Source organism: Cervus elaphus, chromosome 20, assembly GCF_910594005.1.
Source record: "Cervus elaphus chromosome 20, mCerEla1.1, whole genome shotgun sequence".
Taxonomy (NCBI): domain Eukaryota; kingdom Metazoa; phylum Chordata; class Mammalia; order Artiodactyla; family Cervidae; genus Cervus; species Cervus elaphus.
Window position 1 is genome coordinate 57,047,363 of NC_057834.1, and position 25,762 is coordinate 57,073,124.

Below are 25,762 nucleotides of genomic sequence, written 5' to 3' on the forward strand. Positions count from 1 at the left end.
GCATCCCCCACCACCCCCACCTCCTGTCTGGGCCCAGGACTGTTCACTTCCCAGCCCTCAGCGATCCCAGTGTGGCCCCAGGTCCCTGTCAGCCTCAGTTCATCAGCCATCCAGTCATTACAACAACGCCGGCATCCCCTGGGCCTTGGCCCACACAGAATTGGTGCAATTTCAGGGGAGAGAGGAAGCCCCCTGCAAAACGAGGAATACAGTGGAACCGCTGAAATGAACAAGTCTCTTCTTCCACGTTATGGTTGCGGGTGGGGGTGGGGTTAGGGGGATGGTGGCAGCAGTAGAGATCCCTGCCCAGGAGCCTAGATCCCAGGTCAGTCCTCTTGGTGTGACCTTGGCCAGAATCGCTCTTCATCTCAAGCATTCGTGTCTGGTTCTAAATGCAGGAGTTGGGCTCCACTGGTGATTCCTGGTGGGGGTGGGGTTAGGAGTATGCATTTCTTAAATGCTGGGGGGGCGCAGCCAGGGAGATCCCCACAGACATAGAAAGGAAAGGAGGAGGCAGTCACACAGCGGGCACAGCAGAACGCTCCAGATGTCTTTATTGGGGCTTGAGCACGGCATGACGGTCACAGGCATGCGGACAGGGCGGTAGGGCCCAGCCTAGGCATGCCTCAGACGCACGAGGGGACAGCTTTAGAAAAGGACGACCAACATCAGGGAGGGGCAGGGCGGGCTGGGAGTGGGGAGGGAGGGCTGAGGCAGGGGCAGAGGCCAAGGTCGAAGGGGGGCACCTGGCCTCGGCTATTGCACGCATCCTCTGGCCACCAGCCGGGAAGTACAGTATTGCAACTGGTCTCCGCTCGCCCGCGGCTTCCCCTTCTCAGACCCCTGAGCCAGATGGGCAGACAGACCCCTTCCCTGCCCGTCTGCCCAGCAGCATCTTTGGAAAACAAATGGACGAAGGAGACAGAACAAAAAACCAGAAATAAAAACAGACAAAACACCCCCTCAGTCAAGGACGCAGGGAAGGTGGAGGAGGAGTGGAGGAAGCTGCAGAGGAGCCCTGGGAAGTCCCCCAACAACTGGGGCGTGGGGTGGGAGGTAGAGCCCCAATCTGGGGTGGGGTGAGGCCAGTGGAGCAGTGACCCCAGGGGGCAATCTGGCCTTCCACCAGCCTCTGGCCCACAGGGGAAATGCTCCCAAGAGGGAGAGTCTAGCCTGGGACCACCCAGCTGGACTGGCAGTTCCCAGGTGTATTTTTCCTGGGATATTCCACACACACATTCAGCAGAAACAAAGAATCAGTGAAGGGAAAGGGGGTGGGGCGGGGCAAGGATTTGGGGAGACACAGCCTAACGAAGAAGACAGACCACCAACAGCACGGGCACTACACACAATAGTACAGTATGTATGAATATAGATACTATATGTGCATATATAGCTCTTCAATGTACAACAGAACAAGAACAGCAGACCCGACGGCTCTGGGCCCGAGGGTCACATGGGAGGTTTTCCATCAGTCCTGTGCAATCAAGGATATGAGTCTTTCCCAGCGAAAGATTCTTGCCTGGGTTCCAGAGTTGCCCTAAGCCTCTGGCTTTCTGTCTGTCTGCCTGTCTCTCTCACGTTGGTGCCGCTTTAAGAGAGGGTGAGGACTTCGGCCTGGGCATAGTTGGACGAGAGGGCGTCTTGGCAGGTCTCTGTGTTTAAAGAGCACAGGTGTGAGACACTGGGACGCACACTTTCGGCTCAACATTGCCTTCTTGAGAGGTAAGGAGTTCAGCAAAAGAAAGGGAGAAATGAAGAATGAGATATTAGAAGGAAGGCGGCTGCTGACCCACACGCTGTGGGCTGAGGAGTAGGCCAGAGATGCAAGGCATGGGGCCTGGAGTTAAGAAACAGAAAGAGCGGGGATAGGAAGGGAAGGGCGAGCCCTTCATCATCCTGCCAACCCAGCACTGGGCCTCAGTGACCCGTAGGTGATGTCACAGCTCAGCCCCACGCCTGTCGGATAATGAGCTCCAGGAACCAGGAGCCCTCGGGTCCCCAAAGCTGCAGAGCGGTGGGGAGAGGGACCACAGCTCTGCAGCCTGGCATGGAGGCGGCAAGGGAAGTTCCTGCCGGGGCTCTCAGCCCACAGGCCATCGCCTGCCCAGCCTGTGCTCCCCCCAACACAGTTCCATCTGCTGTCACCACCTGGGTCTAGTCCACTGTCCCAGGGGCTGGCGAGGAAGGCTCCTGAGTGGGCTGCCATGTCAGGCCCAGCCCCCTTCCTCAGTCTGGCAGGAAGAGAGTCCCAGCAGCTGCAGGGTGAGTGCTGAAGAGGAAGCTCAAGGAGGACAGATGTGCCCATCTCAGGAGAGGAGGCAGGAAACCCAGCGGCTCAGTGAGCCCTTCCAGACATCTCCTTCTCAGCCTGGGGCGGCAGGGGCCTGGGCCTTCCCTTCCCCTGCCTTCCTAGCTGGGGCACAGGTAGGGCAGGCAGGAGGCTGCAGTGGGGGCAGGGACTTCGGGAGGTGAGAGTCTCTGGCCAGGGCAGATGAGGCCCGGCCCTGAGGAAGCTCTACGAAAAGGAAGCCAGGGCTGTTGCACAGCCTCTCCTCTGACTCCCATGCACCCTCCCCTCTGGCTCCAGCTCACAGCTTCTCCTCTCAGAAGCCCTGAAGGCTGAAGACCGGTCTCCACAGTTGTCAGCAGCAACTGGTACAAACAGGAAGAAAGGTAGCAACTCCTGCCTGGGCTGCTTCCCCTGCTCTGTGGGGAGGGGCTGGGCCCCAGCTGAAGGTGAAGACAGAAGCCAAAGTAACGGGTACAAGCCCAAATCCAGAGGCAAGGGAAAGTAAACTGTGCTCTCAGATTGTGGGCGGAAGACAGAGCTTTCTCCTAAAATGGGGAGGCCCAGGGCCTAGGCAAGCCTGAGGCCTGTGAAGGGGGCCACCTTCCCAGATAGGGCCTAGAGGACTGTGGGGCCCTGTAAACTCACTCTGTCCTTTCCCAGGACCCTGAGGAGGAACTGGGGCCAGCAGCCTCCTCAGTGATCCTGTTGGCTCAATCCTGTGTCAGCCCCACAGAAGCCAGGGAGCCAGGAGGGGTGTGTGGGAGCCCACCCAGCCCCCCCAAGGGACAAGGGGCCCCAGGCTGGCACTCCTGCATCATGTCGCCCAGGGACATCTGTGCCCACCATGGGGGTGCCATGAGCATGCCCGTTCCTGTGGGAGGGAAGAGGGAAGGAGGCGGTGGGTGCCGTGGAAACTTGGGCTCCTGACAACTTGAGGGCTGCCACAGAAATAGCCGCCTCAGTTCCCTGAACCAGAAAGGCAAGTGAGAGGAGGAAATAGCTATAGTGCCCATGCTACACCGGTCACCTCACTCACAGTGTGCATGTTGGAGTCAGGACCCCAGCACCGCTGGGGAGCCCAGCGGGGGCAGGAGCTAAACCATCCTTCTGGAAGAGAAGCTGGGCTCTCAGACTGGACTGAAAGGGGAGAAGGTGCCCTGCTCTCTGTCCTGCTCCCCAGGGCTTGCCTGTCTGTGTCCCCTTCTGAGGGGCAGTGGCATGAATGGTCCTGTATCTTCTCAGCTCTTCTTCTCTTCCTCCTGAGGACAAACAGGACGCCAGCCCCACAGACCACAGCAGGGCGGGGAGAGCCCAGGACCCACCTTGAAGAGAATTTCCTGTGTCTGCCCAAGGCTGAAGAAGGCACTGACTGAAATGGGAATGTTTCTAGAATATGCTCTTCTTCATTGTCCCCTGCAATCCCATGAAATGGTCTGACCTTTCTGCCCAGTTCACCTTCTGGGGCGGCTTCCAGAGTCCCCAGCCTCCTGCCGAGTCCCCGAATGCTGTCTGGCGGTATCTATCTCTGCCTGTTCTGGAAGGAGCAGACATGGACCTTACTTAGTCATTCCCTCCACAAAGTTGCATAATCTGGCTCTAAAAATTGCCAGGCGCCCAGCTCTGCTGTCAGGTCTAATTCCCATCAGGTGAAATAGGAAATGCCTTGGCGGAGGTGTTCCGAGTTCCTGGGCTGAGGCAGTCCCGGCTGGTGCGCTGGGGCCTGCCCTGGGGAGGGGCCCCCTGTGGCAGGCCCTGGCGTGGCCGCGTGCCCCCGCGGGAGGCAGCGGGTGGGGGCAGGATGGCTCCGCTCCCTGCACTTCCCCTCAGCTGCCCCTGCCCAGGGTGCATCCCTGCTCACTCCGTGACTCACAGACCTGTTGTGCTCCTGGGCTCGTTAAGTAAATGAATACACTTAATTATAGAAATTAGATGAGTCTCCGGTTCTGGCAGCGATATAGAGCGCAGAGGCTGGGTGGGAGCGGCAGGTGACTCAGAGGCAGGGCTGGGAGCTGGAGGGAGCAGGAGAGGAAGGAGAACTGGAGAGGAAGCAGGAGAAGCGGCGTGGCTAGTGATGCCGCAGCTCGGGAGGGTGGGGCACAGATGGGAGGCTGGCTCCAAGGCTGGGCTCCACCCAAGAGGGGGACATCCCCGCATCTGGGCCGCCTGTACTGGGGCCCCGACTTGGGAACCCCTGCCTGTGCCCCACGCCCCAGGGGACAGCATTAATCCTGGTTGCTTTGGGTGTGGGATGGACAGACAGACAGACAGAGATGTTCAACTGCAGGCTATTCAGTTACTGGTTGAAGGCCCTGAGGAATGGGGGTGCATTTGCTGTGATTTAGGTGGGAGCCTGAGGGGGAGTCAGGGCCCAGAGACACAGTTACACAGTCCTAGGGGTGACGGCACCTTCAGCAGAGAATGGGAGTGAGTGGGGTAGGAGGCCCTCAAGTAATCTCCCCTCGCTCTCAGGCTCCAGGGCTGAAGCTTTTAGGGAGCTGGGTGCTGTGGACAGGAGGCTCAGGGGCCTCAATTCTCCTGTATCCTGTTTGACTCCCCAAGACCCAGGAGGGATGAGGCTGGAGGCACGTGTGTGCCTGTTTGTGTGCGGGTGCCCAGGGTCGGGGAGAGCTGAGGGTGCAGCTACGAGGCCGAGTGTCCAGGGGGTGGGCTGGTGAGCGGGTGGAAGGGGTGGGCGAGCAGGGGCTTTCTCGGAGGGTAGGGTGAGCTGTATCGCGATGCCAGTGGAGACAGCCCCAGACTGGTTCCAGCCGCTCCCGCTATGTTGTTTAGGCTCCGGGACTTTCCACAGCCTTGGTGAAGAAAAGGCACATGGGTCAGGGGGGCGCAGCTCCTCGCCTGAGACGCTCCATGGGATCCGTGTTCCGGGGACCCAGCAGGGCAGGCAGCCCCAGGGCTGGCTGCAGAGGTGTGGTTCAGCTGGGAAAGGTTTCCTGCCTCTCTCTGGTCTCCAGATGGAACCCAGGGCCCCATCCTCAGCTGCCCTTTGCTTTGTCATCATCCCCAGGTAAGTTTCCCTCCAGTTGTACAAAGACCCTGCAGCCCTCAGAACCCTCCTTTCTCAACCCTAAGAAGCCCTAATGATCACACACCGCTTTCCTCCCAGGGAGTTCACACTCTGTCACATAGGTACCTACAAGGTCTCACTGGTGTCTGTGCTGGTGGCTGGAGGAGGTCTGGGCCCACTCCCTCCTGGACCTGATTGTAGCCCAAGCGCAGAGAAGTACGGCGTGGTCCGGCATGGGTAAAGTTGCCGAATGCACACTGGGAGTTTGGCGATGCTAATTGCCACGCATCCTTAGCAGGGCCTGTTTCCCAGCAACCCACCTGTTCCCTCTCGAAGGTCACTCTAATTGGCTGAGCTACATGCTTGTTGCCAAGAGGCAGTGTGGAGGCATCTTGAAAATAGAGCAGCCAGGCCCCACAAGCACCCAGAGAGATACGGGGTGGGACACAGGCTCCCCCGCCCCACACATGCTCACACGCGGTCTTCTCCTCAGATGGGACCTGCTGCCCAGGACCTCAGGGCCTCTCCTCTGACTTGCACCCTCACAGCTTCTTCCTCCACACCGCTACTTCCACTGAGTCTTTCACCACACTGGATGAAAACAGGGGTGCTCAGGATTTGGTTCTGCTTGCTCAAGTCCTCCATGGGGGGTGGGGTCCCTGCCACCCCACTTTCTATGCTAACCACTTAGCATTCGCCGGACAGAGCAAGGCTCCAGGTCTGAACTAGGACACAGGAGAAGCCTCAGTGTGCTTGGGGTGGGAGGTGGGGCAGGAGGGACAGGCACACCCAGAGCCCAAGGATTGGGCTACACAGAGGCCAAGGGTGACCAGAGGAGCACAGGGGAGTGTGGAAGTAGTATGAGCACCATCCATTTAAAGCTCTAAATTTAGCTGGGCCATATCCAGGTTCCAGATTGCTGCTCCTGCTTCTGCCACCCAGCAGGGCACATGTCCAGCAAAACTGGACACATAGCTCTCAGGGCTTGGTTAGGGTCAGGGTGCTCTGGGGACAGTGGTGATGAGCACGCCAGGGAAAGGGCCTGGAAAGGTATCCCTGTACATTTCCTGGGCTGGGCAGGCCAAGGGACATCCTTGTGGGGACAGAGACATCACAGGCTATTCCTATAGCAGTTACTGTCCCTGCCTCACTTGACCTTGTTTTAGTTTGGGATTTGGGGATGGTGGGAAGTAGCTGGGGGAAAGGGGTTGGACTGAAAGAAGACTAGTTAAGAAGCAACCTGCATACCCAGCTGTTTTGGGGTGAGAATTGGGGGTTTATCTTGAAACTAGGCACGCTTTTAAGAGAGGTTAGATGACAAGGACAGGGCAGAAAAGACAAAAAAGTGATGGGGACTGGGCAGAAGGAACACTGGGGCTTGACAGCCCTGGTCCTCAGCCATCATGGTGCTCCACCATCCCTAATCATTTCAGTCCCACTTGGTCAGGCCAGGAATCCCCGAGCTCCACTGTGGATGGAATTTCAGCTTTCCCTTGAACTCTCTAAATCCTTCAGAACATACCCCCTCTCCCTGCCAACTCCCAGCCCCTGGTCACCTTCTGGCTCTACCTGGAAGGGACAGTCACATCCCAGGGGCTTGCACAGCTGGGCTGCAGGACCCCCAGTTGTAGGACGGAGGAGGTAGGGCCTGTGCCAGGCTCTCTGAAGACCTCACACCAGAACCCCATTCTCACCCTGACTCCTGAGACTCCTGGGAGTCTCCTGGGACTACTTAGGAAACCTGAGCTGTGTTTAAAGGAGGCCTAGGTGAAGGCTAGCAATGACACTGTGGAGTCAGACCTAAAGGTCACAGCAGGAACCAGAGGAAGGGAAGGTGATCAAATGGAAGGAGTGGGCAGGAGCCCTGATCTGTGGTCCCTTCACCCTCCAGCACTTTTCTTTCTGGAGGGCACCTGGCGGGTAGAGGGGCTCTGTGTACCTTCTGGGGATGTCTCGGGCCTTTCTAATCCATGGACTAGAACATCGGGGGACCCACCCTAAAAGCGAGGGTGCGTCCAAGGCAGAGGAGATGGTGGCCACAGCCTCGGAGGAGGAGGGGACCTTAAGCTCCATGGGGGACACTGGGGAGACTCAGCTCCAGGGGGGCTCCCCCCCTGCCCGGCCTGGGGAGCCATACCTTTGCGGACACTACCATCGGCGCAGGCATAGTCCCCAGCGCTGAGCAGGAAGCAGGCAGCTGCCTTCTTGTTTCTGTCTCGGGTGCCGGAGCGGCGCAGGGCCCTGCGCTCCTCAGGGGTGGGGGCGGAGGCCAGGGGCTGGGTGAGGCCGGCTCCCTCCTCGTCCGACAGCACCGCATTGGCATCGCCATTCTGCTTGGAATCTAAAGGGGCAGACAGAAAGGAGGCTGCAGGAGGGCTGATCCCTGGCCTAGAGCATCACTTACCCAACCCACAGGGAGAGTGGTGCCAGAACCAGGGAGTGGGCCTGCTCCTGGGGGGCAAAGAGTGGGATGCTGACTTTCCTCTCAGCCTTGGCTGGAGATGGAGCCACAGATACCCCAAAACAGAGACTCCCCAAGTTGACCCTGTGAGATCAGCTCAAGGCAGGCAGTGGAGTCTGCTGCCTCCTTGGGTCTGGCTCAGGCTGACACTTGGATAAGAATGCATTCCCTGGGAGAGTGTCTGGCTTGATGGAGTTAAACTTACAGAGTGGCTTCCACATCTGTCTTCCTGGGCCACCTGAAGACACTTACTCTTAGTCACCAGGTATCCAAGCCAGAGTCGACGCCTGAAGGCTTCAGAGCCCTTTGTCTCAGGGGCTCAGCTGTGTCGGGGGAAAGACCACCACCACCACCCCCCCCCCCCCCCCCCCGCCTCGGGGAAGAGGCTCCAATTCTGCTCCCACTGCTGTATGCTCTTAGTCTTGACCCCTGCTCCACCAGACAGGCAACAGCACAGGCAAAGCTGAGTCCCTGGGTCTGGAGAAGGGGGGGGGTGGCCAGTTGGCTTGAGGGCAAGGACCAGGAATGCCCTTACTATGACCAAGCAGTTAGGGTCAGGCTAAGGCACAGCTCATGGTGCCACAGGTGAAGTGTGCATGGCAGAAGCCTAGGGACTTGTACATTGTGATGTTAACTTACCCTCTGAGCCCTGAACGGACCTCAGGGTAGAAATGAAATTCCCTGGGGTACGGGCTAGGAGATTTTTGTTCAGGAATCTGGGAAGAAGGTACCATTTTGGTGGGGGAAAGAAGGGGAGCCTAAAGGGTTCCATCAAGGTCTTTGAAAGACCCACGCTCTTGAATGACCCTGGCATGTTGGACGGGCCCCCACCAACAGGCCACAGGTGAATATCCTGAGTCAGGCCCCTCCCCACAAGGACAAGTCCCACTCTACCCCCAGAACCATGCCCGGAGGGAGCTGGTGTCTTATGAGCAGCTCCCCAGTGGCCTGGCCTCCAATGGCCCCCTCATACTAGGAATCTCATACCTCTCTCAGGAGCTCACCCCATACCTAACAATTGGGTTCCCACTCTCCCAACTTAACTCTGAGCTGCTGTGGATGAAGCCAATTTCCTTTCACCTCTTGACTCAGGTAGAAGCAAGCTTTCCTGAGCTGGCCTTTCCCATCCTTGGATAGCATGATTCAGACCCTCAGGTCTGCTTATTCCACCTTGCAGCTAGCAGTTTTTTCCCCCTTTCCTTTCCCCTCTCCCAACATTGTCTGGGCTGCTCCCTCTTGGTTCCCTTGCATCCAAGTTAAACCCCAAGCCCAGGACTCAATCTAGCTTGTGCCAAGCAGAAGGCAGCCTCCCACAGCCATTACGTTACCACATTTATTAGGCCAAGAGACACCAGACTCGAACGTTTGGAAAGAAATGATTCATGTGTTGATGCTCCTCAGGAGAACAGCTGCCCTCCTCTCCAGTTAATAATGACAGTGCCTGATATTTGTAAAGTGGGTTTAACTTCTCAAAGTACTTTCAGATCCGTCATTCATTTGGGGCTTGTCCAAGTCTTGGAAGTAAGATATTGATAGCATTTCTGTCTTACAGGTGAGGGGTTTATACCCAGAGAGGGTGAATGACTGGCCTGGGGGCACACGGCACACTGGCCAAGACAGGATTAGAAACCCAGGCTTCTCATTCACAGCCCCATGCCCTGCCCATAACAACCTAAATTGCGTGGCATACTCATTCTACAGAGCCTGATGTTCAGGAAGCTATCAGAAAATAGAGATTCAACCTCAATACTGTGCCTTCCTAAAGGCATGCCTTATATTTAGGGAAGCCAGTGCAACAAGAGCACAATCCCAAACTCCAATGCCTGAGCTTCACTTGGGAGCTCCCCTGGCCACTAGGGGAGAAGTGGCTTTCCTCACCTGCCCGTTTCCTCTCAACCACACCCTCTTCTGGGGCAGGGGGGCTGGCATCACTGTAGGTGCTGTCCCTGGGTGAGGTCTCCTGTGACTTGCAATAAATGGGCGACTCCAGCTGGGGTGGCCGAGGTACATGCTTCTTCCGTTTCTTGGGCAGCTTCTGCTTGGCCATGGCCAGAGAGTAGTACATGCCGAAGTTGTTGACAATGACAGGCACGGGCATGGCAATGGTGAGCACGCCGGCCAGAGCACACAGCGCCCCCACCAGCATGCCGGACCACGTCTTGGGGTACATGTCCCCGTAGCCCAGTGTTGTCATGGTGACGACGGCCCACCAGAAGCCGATGGGGATGTTCTTGAAGTCGGTGTGGTCATTGCCCCGTGGGTCGGAGGGCCTGGCGCCGATGCGCTCCGCGTAGTAGATCATGGTGGCGAAGATAAGCACGCCCAGGGCCAGGAAGATGATGAGCAGCAGGAACTCGTTGGTGCTGGCGCGCAGGGTGTGGCCCAGCACGCGCAGCCCCACAAAGTGGCGCGTGAGCTTGAAGATGCGTAGGATGCGCACGAAGCGCACCACACGCAAGAAGCCCAGCACGTCGCGGGCCGCCTTGGACGACAGGCCACTCAGTCCCACCTCCAGGTAGAAGGGCAGGATGGCCACGAAGTCGATGATGTTGAGCAGGTTCTTGACGAAGTCCAGCGTGTCCGGGCAGCACACGATGCGCACCAGGAATTCCAGCGTGAACCACAGCACACACACGCCCTCGATGTAGGTCAGGATGGGCTCCGTCTCCACCTCCCGCCGGAAGCGCACGCTGGTAGTATTCCCCACCCGGTGAATCTCCGTCACGTTGCGGTCGATGTTGAAAGCCTCGTGGGTCTCCAGGCAGAAGGTGGTGATGGACACCAGGATGAAGAAGAGAGAGGCGAAGGCCACCACCTATGGGCGGGGAGGAGAGTGAGGCAGCTGTGTCAGGAATGGATGCGCCCAGCGGGGACAGGGCCCTCTGCCTGTGGAGGGAGGGGCCGTGGGTCACCAGGCAGTCTGTCAGGTGGTGAGAGGTGGGATCAAGGTGCAAGGTGGGGGGCTGGAATTCCCTCCCCAGGGGGTCTTCATCCGTGTGCTGTGAGTTGCTCAGTCCTGTCCACTCTGCGACCCCATGGACTATAGCCTGCCAGGCTCCTCTGTCCATGAAATTCACCAGGCAAGAATAGTGGAGTGGGTAGCCATTCCCTTCTCCAGATCTTCCCAAGCCAGGGATTGAACCCGGGTCTCCTGCATTGCAGGCAGATTCTTTACTGTCTGGGCCACCAGGGGAGCCCTTTATCCATGTACCTGCTAAGGCAGTACTTCCCGGTCCTTGTCAGGTGCACGGAAGTTAGAGGCTGCTCTTGGCTGGAAAGAACTGAACAGAGAACTACAGCTGCCCCATCCTGCCTACTGCCTGCCTACTGCCTACCTCTGCCCACCTCTAGCCCTGTTGTGCTCTGAGCTTCTCAAACTGGAATGGCTATATAAGTCATCTGGGAACCTTTTTAAAATGCCACTCTGATTCAGGAGGTCTGGGGCAGGGCCTGGGCTTCTGCATTTCTAACAGGCTCTCAGGTGAGGCTGCTTGTCCACAGACCACACCTCAAGTAACTAGACTTTAAGGCAGTGGTCCTCAAAGTGAGGGCCTGGATCAGGAGCATCAGCATCAATTGGGAACCAGTTAGAAATGCCAAGTCTCAGGCCCCACTCAAACCTACTGAATGACAAATGCCAGGGGGAGGATCTAATAATGTTTCAACAATCCTTCCCAGTAATTCTGATACATACCAAGTTAAGAGAGCCACTGCATTAAGGAGTACCTAGAGGCAAGGGGCTGGCCTTCTACCTATTAAGCTCTGGCTGTGACCCACATCTTCAAGCCCCTTCCTAGCCCCTCTGGCCAGCCTCTCACCCTAGGATGTCCCAGCTGACTGCCCAGACAGTGAGAAGCATTTGAAGGAAGACAGCCTGCTGCAGGGCAGGAGACAGGGTAGTCTGTGCAGAATATGACTCTGTCCCTTCTCAAGAGGCTTCCCTGGTGGCTCAGCAGTAAAGAATCCGCCTGCAATGCGGGAGCCACAGGAGATGCAGGTTCGATCCCTGAATTGGGAAAGTCCCCTGGAGGAGAGCATGGCAACCCACTCCAGTATTCTTGCCTGGAGAATCCCATGGACAGAGGAGTCTGGCGGGCTATGGTCCATAGGGTTGCAAAGAGTTGGACACGACTGAGCACACACGCCCTTCTGAAGAACTGACATTTCCTGAGACACTGAGCACCAATGAAAAATAAACTGCACCCATTGGGATCAGAGTGTGGCAACAGCCAATCGAGACAGCTGCTGAGATTGTAGCTAGAATGATGACAGCGGCACTCGGCAGAGGAACGTCTGGGTTTAAGTGTCCAGTCATTATGAATGGAGATGAAATGCATGTGTAATAACACCAATTACGGAGCCTTCATTTGTTATTCATGTGGTACCATTCACCACTGTCAGGGTACTGGTTGCTGGGGTCCACGCCCCCTGCTGTAGCCTGTCCTGCTAGGAGGGTGGAGATGGGTTTGCTCCCTGAACAGAGGGCTGGGCTTAAATAAGATACATGAGGGAGGACTGTGCCCCATGACCACTTGGCAACCCCCAATGTCCACCCCGCTCCGATTGCCACCTGGCCATGGCATTGCCCCCTATCTAATGATGCCCCCCGGAGATGCTTTCCTCCCTGAGAGTCTGCACCGAAAGACAGACAGACTGCACCACAGACAGGGTGGGTGGACACACCTGTTCTTAGTACCACAAAACACCAAGGGAGAATATAGAGGGAATGGCGCTCTCCAGGTGGCGTTAGTGGTAAAGAATCCTCCTGCCAATGCAGAAAATGTAAGAGACACGGGTTGGATCCTGGGGTCGGGAAGATCCCCTGAAGTAGGAAATGACAACCCGCTGCAGGATTCTTGCCTGGAAAATTCCACAGAGGAGCCTGGCGGTCTACAGTCCATGGAGTCACAACAAGTTGGACACAACTGAGCATGCATAAGCTCATGAGCTGGCAAAATGAAGCAAGAAATAGTGCCTGCAAGGATTTCTGAAACAGAAGTGAGTCTGAGAAGGGAACTTTGGGGACGAACATTCATTAGTTCTCTATACTGTGCCTGGCACACTTGGGCATTCTGTGTTATCACCTTCAGCCTTCCCTATGAGGTAGGCCCCATTATCCCACTTTCCAAAGGAGGAGCTGAGGATCAGAGAGGTTATATACTTGTCTAAGGTCACACAGCCTTAAAGGGATGGAAACCAGATTTGAACTCAGCACCATTTACTCTCTTTTCACACCTTCTGGGCTGGGTCAATTCATAAACCCAGGAAAGTCATATCTGAATTATCAATACTTCTCCCAGCCAGCTCTCTGATGACTGGTATTTCACCCTTAGGAACATGTACCTTTGACTTGGGACACTCACCACACACTAAACTAAAACTTATTTACACTTGAGCATGGACAGGTTGATCAGATACAGTAAGTTAGGAGAAGCAGAGTAGCAGACCACAGACATGCTTTCCCACTTGACAACTCTATCTGTAGCTTCTTCTGCCTGCTTCTCCCCATGAAGGTGAATTTCAAGTTCCCTTTCTGGTTTCATTTTTTTTCCCGTGAGGAATGGGCTGTCAAGACAATATGGCTGACACGTTGCTACTGCTGCTGCTGCTAAGTCGCTTCAGTCCTGTCTGACTCTGTGCCTGACCCCATAGATGGCAGCCCACCAGGCTCCCCCATCCCTGGGATTCTCCAGGCAAGAACACTGCAGTGGGTTGCCATTTCCTTCTCCAACGGCTGGCTGACATGGGCATTAGGCAAATAGCTCCAGTCCATGGGTTTTCCATGGCCGTCCAGAGATGTGCTGGTGGAGGCACATGTCCAGTAGCCATGGTGATACCAGGAACCCCAAGTCCTGGCACTGCCCTCCCAAGCAGAGGAAGCTGGGGTCAGCATATCCCAGCTCTGCCAGGAAGCCTGGGAAGCAGAAGCTTGCACTCTCAGAAGGAAATGTTAGCCAGGAGAGTTGGCCCACCTGGGAGCCCAACATGAAGTTAATTAGCGATCTGGATAAACAAGTTCACGAAAGCTGCCAAGGGGTGGAGCAGAGGGTGCAGGGAGCCGGGGGGAGGGGAAGAAGGGTGCTGTGGTGCCGGGACCCTCTCTCACCTGCAGAGCCAAGGTGCCTTCCTCAACTCCGCCCCATGGGCTCCTTCTGTGGCAGGCCCAGCGGGTGCCAGCCACCCCTGAATTCCTGCACTGTTCACTCGTTATTTAAAAAAACACTGAACTATCCCATCTACTGACTTCCACCCCTCCCTGCTCCTCTCTCAGAGTGAGGACAGAGAAAGGGGAACCACATGCGTCCATCTCTTAGGGCCAACAGAGGCACGAGACAGGGAAAAGGACTTGTTGCGGATTACACTGAGGCTGGGTCCCGACACAGATCTTTTCTCTTGGCCCCTTTGACCAAAGGTGGGACAATCCTCCTTGATGAAACCTACACGGGGCCTCAGTCTCCCGTGTGGCGCCTCTAGGCTGGTCCCAGAAAGCACTCACTCCCAGAGGAGACAGGCAGAGCTGAGGTCAAGCCCTGATGGACACAGTGGCCTGTGCTGTAGCAGGCTGCCCCATTTTGGGTCCCAGGGTTACAGGTTCCCCTTCAGGGCCCAAATTATCCCTCTCTCCCCTACATTATTCCCCAAGCCTAATTATGTTGTAAGTGGTGGCCCTACTTTCACCCAGCCTTTTCCCTTTGGTGGCAAGGATACTGCTGTCTTTCTCACAACTCTTTTTTTGGTCTGTGATTTTTTGTTTTTCTTGCTCGCACTGCACAGCATGTGGCATCTTAGTTCCCGGACCAGGGATCAAACCCACTCCCCCAGCATTGGAAGCACAGAGTCTTCACCACTGGACCACCAGGGAAGTTCCATTCCCACAACTCTTGATTGGGACGTTAAAGGGACCAGGGAGGAGGCAGCTGCACTACCCAACTTAGAGGTCAAGGCCTCACACTTGAGCCTCCTATCCAGTCCCTCCACCCCCACCCTGGGCCGTCCTGCCAGCTGGCAGGGCTCCTCAGAGCCCTGCCCATCGGCTCCTGCCCCACACAGGGCTGTGTGGCCTCAGGGAGCTGAGACTGAGGGCAAAAAAGAGCTAAGGCAGTGTCAGACTGCCTGGGTGCCTCATCCCGCCACTTTCAGGCAGCCAGGGCAGTGGGGCACTCTGTGCCTGCTTCCTCGCTACCCAATGGGACAGTTCTAGTGTCCCTAGTGGTGGTACCGCAGGACTGGGTGAGCTTCGACACAGCAAGCGCCTGGCACGCAGTGAGTCCTCAGTAAATGGTAATGGAGCTGAGACGGGCAGGGGAACCCTCTGTGAATACCCCCTTGCAGCTTCTGAGGACAAGCTGGATCTGGAAGCCAACCTGTCACAAAGTCTTTGCTTTTCAGAAGTGAGATTTAGAAGGTCACTGAACTCAATGTCCTTTCTGCTGTTTTATAGATGACGAATCTTTGGAGGCCTGGGGAGAAGCGACTTGCTTGGTTCCCATGGCCAAAGTTGTCCCTTCTTTCCATTGCCTGGGGACAGAGGGCATGGATTTTGCTGGAAGTTAAATCTGTTCAGGTGGAAAGCCGCCCATGTGAACTGGTCTGGCCAGCAGCAGCCCCTCTCCTGGCAGGTGGGAGGATGCAGGAGGTTCAATCTGCCCTGGACAGGAGGGTCCTAGCCTCTGTGAAGGAGCACCCTGCTCTTTCAAGCTTCCTGCTCTCCTGGGCCCCTCGCACTGGCCGGCTGTATCCTGTTGGGGACCTATCTGTCCCCCAACACCCAACTGTTTCAGCTGGTAGGCCACCCCTGTGACCAGTGTCCTTCACCGAGCTCATTCCACAACTGTCCTTGGCAATATAGGGCACACACTATGCAAAGTCACACACTTTTGGGTGCAAGCTGGCTCTGCAGTTACAGCCCAGGAGCCTTGGGCAAGCTTCTTGATCTCTCTAAGCCTTAGGATCTTTGTTCATAAAATGAAAAATTGAGTACCTACTATGTGTCAGACACTAAACACCTTGCCCCTCAGACTGTCAACAAATAAACAAGTAAAATATAGTATGTCAGATGGTATCAGTGTTAGGGAGAAAAATAAAGAGAAAGGAGGTTAAGAAGTGAGAGGGTGGGGGAGCTATTTCAGATAGGCTGGTCAGGCAAGGCCTCAGTGCCAAGGTGACATGGAAGCAGAGATCTGAAGAAGTGAGGGCGTGAGTTAGGTGAAGACCCAGCAGAACTCCAGAGGCAGCAGGAACAGGCAGTGCAAAGGCCCTGAGGCTACAGCATACTGAAGGGCTAAGAGAAGTACCTCTGTAATAGGGCTGTTTCGAGGATTAAAAGAAATGGTATTTGTAAAACTTAGCACAGAGCCTAGAGTGGCTCAGAAATCTGGCACAGGCTGGGTCGGGGGGGTGGGGAGGAGGTGACAGACACCAGTCATTGGGAACTGACTACAATCAGCAGGAGCAGGGGAGGGGAGCCCAAGGAGGAAGGGCCAAGGAGACAGATGGACAGATAAACATAAGAAGACTCATGCCCAAAAACCTATATTAAGGATGAAGTGTAGGAGAAGAGAATTTGAGAACACAGCCAAAGACACTTGCAGAGGAAGATCTGAGGGGATGGGTGTGGAGCTGAGCCTTCTGGGGAAGCAAGATCCGAGTGCCCAGGCAGCCCTGGAAAGGCTGTGGGCAGCCCTGGGGGCTGAGAGGCAGGAACAGAGAGGGAGTCTGCCAGGCAAGGCATCTTTGACGTGCCCCTGGGCTCCTGGGTAAGGGCCTGTACTGCGATGCCCAGGCCCCAGCCAAAGGACCCCTGCTCCTCTCCCTTCATAGGCTGCCCTGGGCCCTCCTGTCCTGAGCCAGGACCCTCTGGTTCCAGTGTCAGAACCAGCTTCTACCATGCCCACCCTCTGCCAAGTCAGCACTTGGGGGCACTCAGGGCCACTGAGCTGCCCAGAGCTGGTGAGTCCTAGCACCAGAAGGAATTCAGTCCAGCCCAGATCACTGGCCAAGAACTTATTTAGACAATTGCGACTCCAGGCTCTTGCCCATCCACCAGAACACCCCTGCCCCTTAAGACTTTCTGTCCCATGCTGTCCTATCTCTGCTCTGGCTGGTCTCCTGGCCAGGAAATTCCCTTCTTCCCTAACTCTGCATGCTTAAGCACTACCCACATTGAATATTTATTTATATATTTATTTATAACCTGCTTCCTTCTAAAAATTATTTAAGGGAGCTAAGTCATTATCACGCAGGGCCTACCCAGTTTAACTTCTATTAATACTTCCTCGTTGAAGCTTCCCTGCATACCAACCCCCCTCCAAAAGCGATATATCCCACACGGTGGTGGGATGTGTGGCTTCTCCCCTCACCTCCTATTGAACTTCATCTTTTAAGACTACTGTGGCCCCTCTCATGATATATGTGTATTATCTTTACCATTTCCTGTCACTCATTTTTCTCTGGCTGACACCCACTCCACCTGACCTGGCTCTCTTCAGGAATAGAGACCACCTCTAACTCGTCTTTATAAAAGCCACCCTGGTATCTGACATGTAGTACGTGCTCAATAAATGTTTTCTGGATGACTGAAGCCAAGGTCACTGACTGCCTGCTCCCTCTCCTGGTCCTAAGGAGCCTGTCATGAGGAGAGGTGACAAAGGGGCACCCAGGAATCCCTCCTGGTACCCGGGCTCTTAGACCCTGTGGCTCTCCAAGGTGGGTCAAGCCTGCTGCCTGATGGGGACCCCTGCCAGGGGCGGGTAACCTCACCCAGCTGGAGGAATACCCCAGCAGGGAGCTGGGTCAGGTTGAGGCAGGCTGACTGCCCAGGAGCAAAGGTGGTGTGCGTACCCTGGTGCCAACATCCCAGGCCAACACTGACCATGGGCAGAGGTGAGGGGCCTGGGGGCACCTGGTTCCTACGGCCCTGCTGCCTGACTCTGTTCATGCCTGCTCCTCCCCCAACTCTCCAAAATAGCCCAAGTTTATTTTATCCCTTCCCCCACCTTACACCCCACCCCAAACGGTGACAAACAGAAACACCTCATCATCCAGAGACAAGATGTTCAGAGACAAATGTTGGTCTGTTCAGAACAAGAGAGGAAAACAAAAAACAAGCCCAGAAGGAGCCTGGAAGGCTGCCTAAGGGCAGAGACAGGGGTGAGGGTAGGAGGCAGCCCCTGGCCTGGGAAGGAGGCAGAGGGGCTGCCCTGGGGCATGCTGGCACTGCCCTCCCAAGGGCGCTATGGAAGTCAGGGCACCCAGCCTCCTACTCAGGTTCCTAGCCCTTTCTCACCCAGAGGGCATGGGGACCTCAAGCCCTGGCCTCACTCAGAAGCCTGTCATGCCCACCGAGTGGCTGGTACCAGGCAACATCCAGGCAGGAGAAGCCAGGGCCTTCAGAAAAGGTGAGCAGGAAGCAAACTCTGCATTTCCTTCCTAGAAGGCCTTGGTTTCATTCCTCTGCCCAGGCCATGGAAAACCTGGTCTCCTCTCTCAACCAAGCCTTCTTTCTTTTTGTCCTGTAAAAGCCCCACAGTGAGGGAAAAAAAGAGCAAGCAAGCTCGGGTGTGAGCAACTCTAGGGAGCAAGGAGATGGGGTCTTTAATTCAGAGGGAGAAGTGAAGGAAGGGATGGGAGGATAGCAGAGGGCCTCTTAAAGTCAGATGTCCTCTCCTAGCAGAGCTCCAGGAAGTGGGAGAGGCAGGGGACAAGCACACATGGGGATGCCCAAGATCTGGGCTTAGATCCTAGTTCTACCACCAGCTATGTGACCTTCAACAAGCCCCCCTGGTCTCCGTTCCCTTCTCTGTAAGCTAAGGTTAATACTCCCTGCCTCACGTGGGTCAGGTATCAGAAAAAGGCCCAGGTGCCAGCATAGTGGATGCCTAGGCGATGTGAAACCCCAGCTCCGGCTGCAGTGGGATCCCATGGGGTCACCTCCTCTACTCAGAAGGGAAACATCATGAGAAAACTCAATCTAGGTACTGATTTACCCAGAGGAGGACTATCATCCTTAAGACAGCCAATAACTGGACTTAAGCCAGATCAGCCCTGGGGACCTCTGGGAACAGGGATATGGGAGGTGAGCAGCCCAGGGTCCCATCCATCAGGCCTCGTGTCAGCCGTCAGAAAAGGAGGAAGGCCGATTCTAGCACTCTGGATGCTGCCCAAACCCCGACTGGTCCCCTACAGTCTGGGAAGCCACCCTCACCGTTGCTGAGCCCTCACTCTGCCTAAAACGCAGACTGTGGGCAGACGGGGCCAAGACAAGCCCGCCCCTTGCGCTTGCTCCCAGGTCAGGCCATGGGAACAGAACCACAGCAGCAGTCACCCATGGGCCCAGACGCAGGGAAGGGAGTGGGGCGAGCCCAAAGGGGAATGGCTCTGTGGGCCAGGCCAGTAGCTAGGCAACAGCCTCCCATAATCATCTCAGTTCATTTTCCGTTTGTATCTGTTTTGCTTCTGTCATAACGCGCTACTCAAATGACGAGCTGCTGTGTGCGGAGAGATGCCCGGGGTCAGTGGGAGGCTCCTCTACCCTTACTGGCCCTGGAAGCCCCTGTCCAGGGACCAGGGAGGCAGCAGGAAGAGGCCTGAGGGAGGGAAGGTATGCACACAGACCCAGGGGACGACACTGCGGAGGGGCGTGTTACTGGCCTGGGGTAAATAGAGCTCGGAGAACACAGCCCCAGAAACCCTGTACCTCAGGCCTGGAAGTGTAACTGAGTCAGTGTCCCTTCTGACGTCCCCATCTGCCCCTGGGTTTTCTGATGTCATCCACAGCAGGTACAGAACCTTGGAAAACCTCCCAGACCAGAGTAAGAAATGAGCCACCTCAAAAGCATAACAAGAGCATGTGATCATCTGAGGAGCAAGGGAGCCCTGACTTTGAGTCCCAGCCCACCGCTCTTGAGCTGTGTGACCCTAGAGAAGTTGTCTGCCCTCTCACAGCCTCAGTCTATTAAATAAGGATAATATTAACACTCTGCTGGTAGTTTACTGGGAGGATTAATGCAAAGTACTTGCATGGAGTGCTCAATAAACGGCAGTTGCTATCAGTTAATTTTTTAAACTTTTGTACTCTCACTTGTGTGTCCCAGGAACAGCTGAAGGCTTGCCTTGGCTTGTGTTCCTCTGTAGGAAACGAGCCCCTTCTGGCCTGAGCTCCTTACAGCTGTGCACATCAGTGTTAACAACCAGAAGGCAGGCGGCGTGGGGTGGTTTGCTGGTTCTATTATTTATTAGTTAAGTGTCTGTGATAAGACACTTAACACCTCTGAATCCTGGTTTCTTTGTTAAGTGGGAAGAACTTCCCCAGCCCAGCCCCGAAACTTCCAACCTCAAATGGACTGCCCTGGCTGCTGTGATTCTATTGATATATCAAAAGGGCCAAGTATTAATATCTTGGGCTCATGGAGGACTTCTAGAGGATAACCAGGCTCTGAGCTTACTCACAGAGCCCAAGCTGGGCCACTCGGCAGTGAATTAAGGACAAAATAAATGCATTGATGGTACAGCCCCTTGGAACCCAAGGGAGAGGAAAGTGAGTAGGTAAAAAGTCTTCAGAGACCCCAGAATGTTCAGAAATAGGGCCCCTGAGCATCTCATCTCATTCCTGCTTCCCTGGCATGCTCTCTTTCCCCAACCCCGAGTTAAATCAGCCTCCTCCTCCTCCTCTACTACCAACTTTGAAAGAACCTAAAGGATCTGCACTTGTCTCTGCCCCCTCCCACCCCTCTCACCATGCCCACAGCTGAGAGCGGACACCAGCAGGGCTAGAGCACTATGAGAAGCCCGTGGGATTCACAGTCTGCCAGGGCCTCACTGAGCCCTCACCTTCTGAGCTGGTCTCAGGGCTGCAGGGCAAGAAACAGAGGTGGCACCCTAGCTTTGCTCTCAGTCTTGAAACCGGTCCCTGACTTCCAGTGGTTGCCCGAGGACGTATGCCTCAGCCGCTGACCTCTCTGCTCCTCTCTCCTCTTACACACAGGCGATGCAGGTGCCCTGGTAGAGCATTTATGCCAGCCTGGCCCCTCCCTGCAGCCCCATTTCCCAATCTCCTGCTCTCCCCTGAGGATGGGGGAAGTGGAACTTTTCCTTCCATGACTGGGTTGAGGCCCAGCACCAGAGGTGCTGAGGAAGGCGGCAGAGCTCTGAGACTCATTAATGTGACAACTTGGGATGCCAGAGGTAACTACCAGCTTCCGACGCAGGAGAGAGTCCCCACACCCAGATCCAATGCATCACGCTGGTCTTCAGTCTCCCAGACAGACCCCAGCCAGGCTTGAGATCAGACACTAACCACCAGGGTTCTCTTTTTCAGAGAATCTAAAGCCATCCTTCAGGTTTTTTTTTTTTTAATTTAAGATGCTTAAGCCTACCTCTACATCACCCCCTTCCACCTAAAAGGATTAGGGAAAAGTGGATTGACTTGAGGAGGGGGTGGTGGGAAGGGACTAGATCTTGCCTAAATCAACCTACACTTCCTCTTGCCCTCTCCCCCCCCCCCCCCCCCCCCCCATCCATCCCCGTCACCTATTTCAAGTAGTAACCTGAACCAGGGCTTTCTGGGAAGCCAATTTGTGCTGCAGCAGGAAGAAAGCAGCAGCAACAAATCTGGGATCATCACCAGGCAGCCTGTGGCTGGCCACTGGCTGTAGAAGCTGAAGGGCCCAGAACCTTAGGCTCTTCCTGTCTGACTCTCCCCTCATCCCAGCAGAGGCCAGGACAACTCTGGTGTCCAGAAAGCCTCAGGGGCATAGCTTGGGGCAGGCATCTTGACTTATCTTGCTCTTCTTGCTTGCTTCTTTCTGGGAAAAAGAAGGACTCTCCCAAACCTGGTGTTCTGGTCCCAGTTCTGCCTATTATGGCTACAGAGCTGAAGCCCGAGGCCCCTTCTCTAGAACTCAGAGTTCTTAGCACGCTGAGCTGCTGGGAGGGTTTCTATGAGATGGGACACAAGGAAGCAGCAAACCCCACGACCTGCCAGATCAGCCACTTACACCCTAGTTTCCCTCCCATCGCCCCAAATCCTGCCTGACCCCAGCTCAAGGCTTCATTCCAGCTCTCCAGGACTCTGTTCTTCAGAGGAATTGGGGTTAGATGTAGAGAGGCCGCCTGAGCAGGAAGGAGGGGGTGGAAAAGCAAGAGCGCAGCTAGGGTTTCCTACTCGCTGTGAGGGGGGATGCCTTAAAGCAGGAGCTGGATTAGGTCCAAGTAGTAAGTCAGGTGGGTGCACTCTCCTGAAGCGTGCAGGGGGCGGGGTGTGGGGTAAGGGGGTATGATTTCCACGGGGGCCCCATGTAAAGTAAGGGAATTTGGGAGGGCGGTGGTGGTCAAGTCAGTCAGTCTCGGTCGAGAGGAGACCCAGGCTCCTGCCACTCACCCTGGCCGCCCGGGAGGAGTAGGGATCCTCGAAGAGCGCCCACATGCGGGGCTGCCAGCCGCGGCAGCTCCCGGGCCCCGCGCCAGGGCCCGCGCCTCCTTCGTGGGGCCCCAGGCGCTGCAGGGCCAGCTCCCGCTCGTCGTCGCCGGCCTCGTCGCCGGGGCCCGCGCCCCCACCGCCTCCGTCCGGGCTCTCGAAGATGTCGAGCGCTTCCTCGGCGTCGCGGTGCTGCCGGTAGGTCATCCAGCAGCAGGGCTCCACGTCGGTCTCGTCGATACCCCAGAAGGTGAGCTCCTCCTCGAAGAGGGGGCCGCACACGTCGGCGGGGCAGTGCAGCTTGCCCGTGCGGTAGTAGTTGAGCACGTAAGCAAAGACGCCCGGGTGCCGGTCGAAGAAGAACTCGCAGCCCCCGCCGCCGCTGCTGCCTGCACCACCGCCATCGGACTCGGGCCGGCCCCCGCCGTCGGGATCCGCCAGCCAGGCGAGGCGGGTGCCCGGTAGGGTGCGCAGGGTGCTGCGGTAGGTCTCATGTCGCGTGCCGCCCACGTTGATGATGATCTTCTCCGACGCCTCGCCCTTGGCCATCTCCTCCTTCAGACATGTTTTGGACGGAGGCTTGTTCCCCGACTTGCGCCCGCGGTAGGAGGAGACACACACCGAGCTGATCATAAGAAGCGCTGCGGGGCTTCGGCTTGGGGCGGCCGCTGCCCTCCAAACACCCTTCCCGAGGAGGCAGCGTCAGACGGGGGAGGGGGAGGAGACCAGGAGGAGGCAGGAGGCGGCGGCGGCCCCCTCTGCGGCGTGGCCCTGCCCCTGCCTTCCCCCCGGGGCACCGAGCGAGAGGAGTTGGATTTCTCGGGTGCACAGGTGGTTGGGGTTTGGGCTGGCAGCGCCGGGGAGGGGGTCAGGAGGGGAAAAGGAGAGCCGAGGACCCAAGCGAGGCGCCCGGGGAAGCAGGGCAAGCACACACACGTTCCCCCCGCTACGACCCGAGGCACCCAGATGCTAGGGGCCCGGGACACGCCCCTCCTCCACCTCCCCAAAGACGGGGAAGTGCACTGTCCAGGCGCACTGCGAGGGTCCGGGCGGTGTGCGCGCTCACACTCACACGGGCCACTCTCCTGCTCCCAGTCCGCGCCGAGCCCCGGAGCAGCCGGCTTCCCCGCCGCAGCGGCGGCGGCAGCGCAGCAGCAACAAGTCCTGGGAGCGGCTGCCGGGGCCGGGCCGGCGCTCTCACGGTAGCCGGAGCTCCACGGGCCCGGGCTGCGTGCGGTCAACAAGAGGCGGCGGCGGCGGCATGTGGCCTCTTCCCCCCATTCATAAATCCAGCGCAGGGCACGGATGGCGGGCGGGGCGGAACGCGGCTTTCAGACAGGCGGGTGCTGCGCAGGGCGAGGCGGCTGAAGGAAAACAAGCGCGCCCGCAGGAGCGAGCCTCTGGTCCTGCGTCCGCGGCTCGACAGCGGCGGGGAGCTGCGCTAGGTTGGGCGCTGCGGGGGCCGTGCCGGGGCGGGGGGGCCTCAGACGGGGCGTCCTGCGCGGCGCCGAGCTTGGGGGGCGGGGCAGCTCCAGGGAAAAGGGCTCTGGGCACTGGTGAAGGAGTCTCCCGGGTGGCGGCCGAGCAGCCAAGGACACCTGCAGGCTTCCTGGGCTGCGCCGAGCGGGAGCCTCAGCGCAGCGCCCCGGCGCCGGGCTCCTGCGATCTGGCGGCGCTGGGAGCCACGCCATCCACGCGTTTACCCATCTCTGGGCGGGGCGCTGGCCTTGGCCCGCAGCAGGGGGCGGGCGAGAGGTGGCCTAGGGACGGGGGTTGCCTCCACGCCGTTGGGTTGCGGCTCCGAGGGCTCTCCGTCTCCCTCCGGCGTTGGCAGCGGACGCCACTCCGCTGGCGCCTTTTCCTCCCGGCCCCGCCTCGCTCGGGCGCGCCCTCCGCAGGGAGGGGTGGGCGGGGCGCGGCTCCGGGCCGACCAGGCTAGCTGCAGGGCCCCGGCGGCCGAGCTCCGTGTTCTTCCGTGGAGCCGAGCCGAGCCCAGCTCAGCCAGGCGCGTAACCCCCTTCCCGCCTGCGCGCCGCTTTTGCGCGCCTCCGCCGCCATCCTCTCCCGCCCCCTTCGGCCCCGCTCCCCGCCTTCCTAGAACCCGCAGCTCCTCCCACTGCAGTCCCGCGGCCACCGAAGCGCTCTCGACCTCTGACCTCTAACCTCCGCCTGCCCCTTCTGGCCGCTCCCGTTTCCTCCTCCCGATCTAGCCGATCGCTTTGTTGCGGTTAAATTGTGGCCGACTGGAGGCCGGGAGGGAGAAAAGAGTGGAGAGACAGTGTCGCTGGGAAGAGGCTGCCCCCTCCTGCCCCAGGCACTGTGTTAGGGCCTCCTGACGACTCCGCCCCCAACTGGGCTCAAGATCCCCGTCGTCCTGATGCTGGAGTCTGTCACAGTCACCGAAGGCCCCGCCGGCAATAAGGCACCCGGCGGCCTTGGGCAGAAAAGCAGCTCCTGTTCTGGGTGGAAGAAAAGCGTAATCCTGGCGCTGTTACAGGTGTGGGGCAGGTGGCCCTGAAAGATCGTTAGGTTAAAGCCGCGGCTCATCGTTGTCCCAGGGGGCGCATAGGAAGCATCCATGCCTCACCTTGTGACTCCCTCCAGGTTCTACTGTTTCACTCATTGCAAATTGACTTTGCCCTTTTTCTGTCACATCGCCGCTCTCGGACCCTGAGCTCTTAACAGGCCACACTGCTTTTTCATCTTGATAGCTCCCACAGTGCCTGCCTCTGAGAACCTGTTTGCTAAGTGATTGAGACGCTGCCATACCCAAAATATTAGGCACTAGCCCGACTGCATTGGCTTCAATCCAAAAGCAATGTCCAGATTCATTTGTTTTTATTTGTTAAGTCCAGAACTCTTCCACATCTTTAAATTAGTCCTTTTTTTAAAAATGATTTTTTTTTTTTTTACAGTTTTAGGCAAGCCTCCATATCTGTCCAGATCACTGTAAGAAGGATTTTAAAGCAGAAATGCAAGGTGATTGACACACCTCCCCGGACACCTGTGCACCATCTGGCTATAGCTCTGAGGAAAGGTTAGAAGTCCAGTACAAATATGGGGACTCCTTATAAGCAAAAGTCTCATCCTTAATGAGGTCAGAAAAAGCAAAATAATGTGATGATGATCAGTAATCTCTACTAACACACAGACAAGTTAAACGGCATTCTGGACAGTAATCAGAAACACAAATTTGCTGGCGCTCATTTTGTGTCTAGTCTCCCTACCCCTTGGATCTGATGTCGGCATTTCAGAGTTTAGCTGGCTTTGAGTTTGCTGCAGTGAAAAAGAAATCTCTCAAATGTGACTGGGAAGAGAAGACCCAGGACAAGCCAGAAGCTAGAATGAGCAAGTAAGACTCACAACAAGGATATTAAAGAATTGACTGTAATGAATAGCTTTAAAGCCCTAGCTGACTGTGTCCTGGCAAACTCCCTTGGGGTCTCTCCCCTACTTTCCATTCTTCAGGGTGGTTGAACTCAGTCATTCCAAGAAATGAGAGAGGTTGTTGAGGGTGGGTGGGAGAGGTGAAAAAAGTCGTGCCAGCATCCCACTCCTAAGTCACTTGTT

At 56.8% G+C, this 25,762-nt stretch overlaps 1 protein-coding gene across 3 annotated transcripts; it reads right to left on the bottom strand.

The window, feature by feature from the left end:
• Positions 1 to 537: 537 nt before the first annotated feature.
• KCNC4 (potassium voltage-gated channel subfamily C member 4) lies at positions 538 to 24,303 on the bottom strand. 3 transcript variants are annotated; one of them, XM_043877458.1, is made up of 4 exons: positions 22,157 to 24,302; positions 9,658 to 10,594; positions 7,456 to 7,659; positions 538 to 1,717 (listed from the first exon to the last, which is right to left on the bottom strand). In XM_043877458.1, exons 1-4 carry the CDS (start codon positions 22,823 to 22,825, stop codon positions 1,662 to 1,664), a joined length of 1,866 nt encoding a protein of 621 aa, XP_043733393.1. In that variant the 5' UTR covers positions 22,826 to 24,302; the 3' UTR covers positions 538 to 1,661. The 3 variants fall into 3 exon arrangements, with proteins under 3 accessions (XP_043733393.1, XP_043733392.1, XP_043733391.1); XM_043877457.1 differs by having other exon boundaries at positions 538 to 1,655; positions 22,157 to 24,299; XM_043877456.1 differs by having other exon boundaries at positions 1,531 to 5,103; positions 22,157 to 24,303.
• Positions 24,304 to 25,762: the final 1,459 nt, after the last annotated feature.

Coding starts and splice junctions, on each gene's coding strand:
- KCNC4 (XM_043877456.1), bottom strand. CDS start 22,825: ATGATCAGCTCGGTGTGTGTCTCCTCCTACCGCGGGCGCAAGTCGGGG. Junction 10,595..22,156: donor ACTCCTCCCGGGCGGCCAGG/GTGAGTGGCAGG, acceptor CCCCGCCCATAG/GTGGTGGCCTTCGCCTCTCT. Junction 5,104..7,455: donor CGATGGTAGTGTCCGCAAAG/GTATGGCTCCCC, acceptor TTCTTCACCAAG/GCTGTGGAAAGTCCCGGAGC.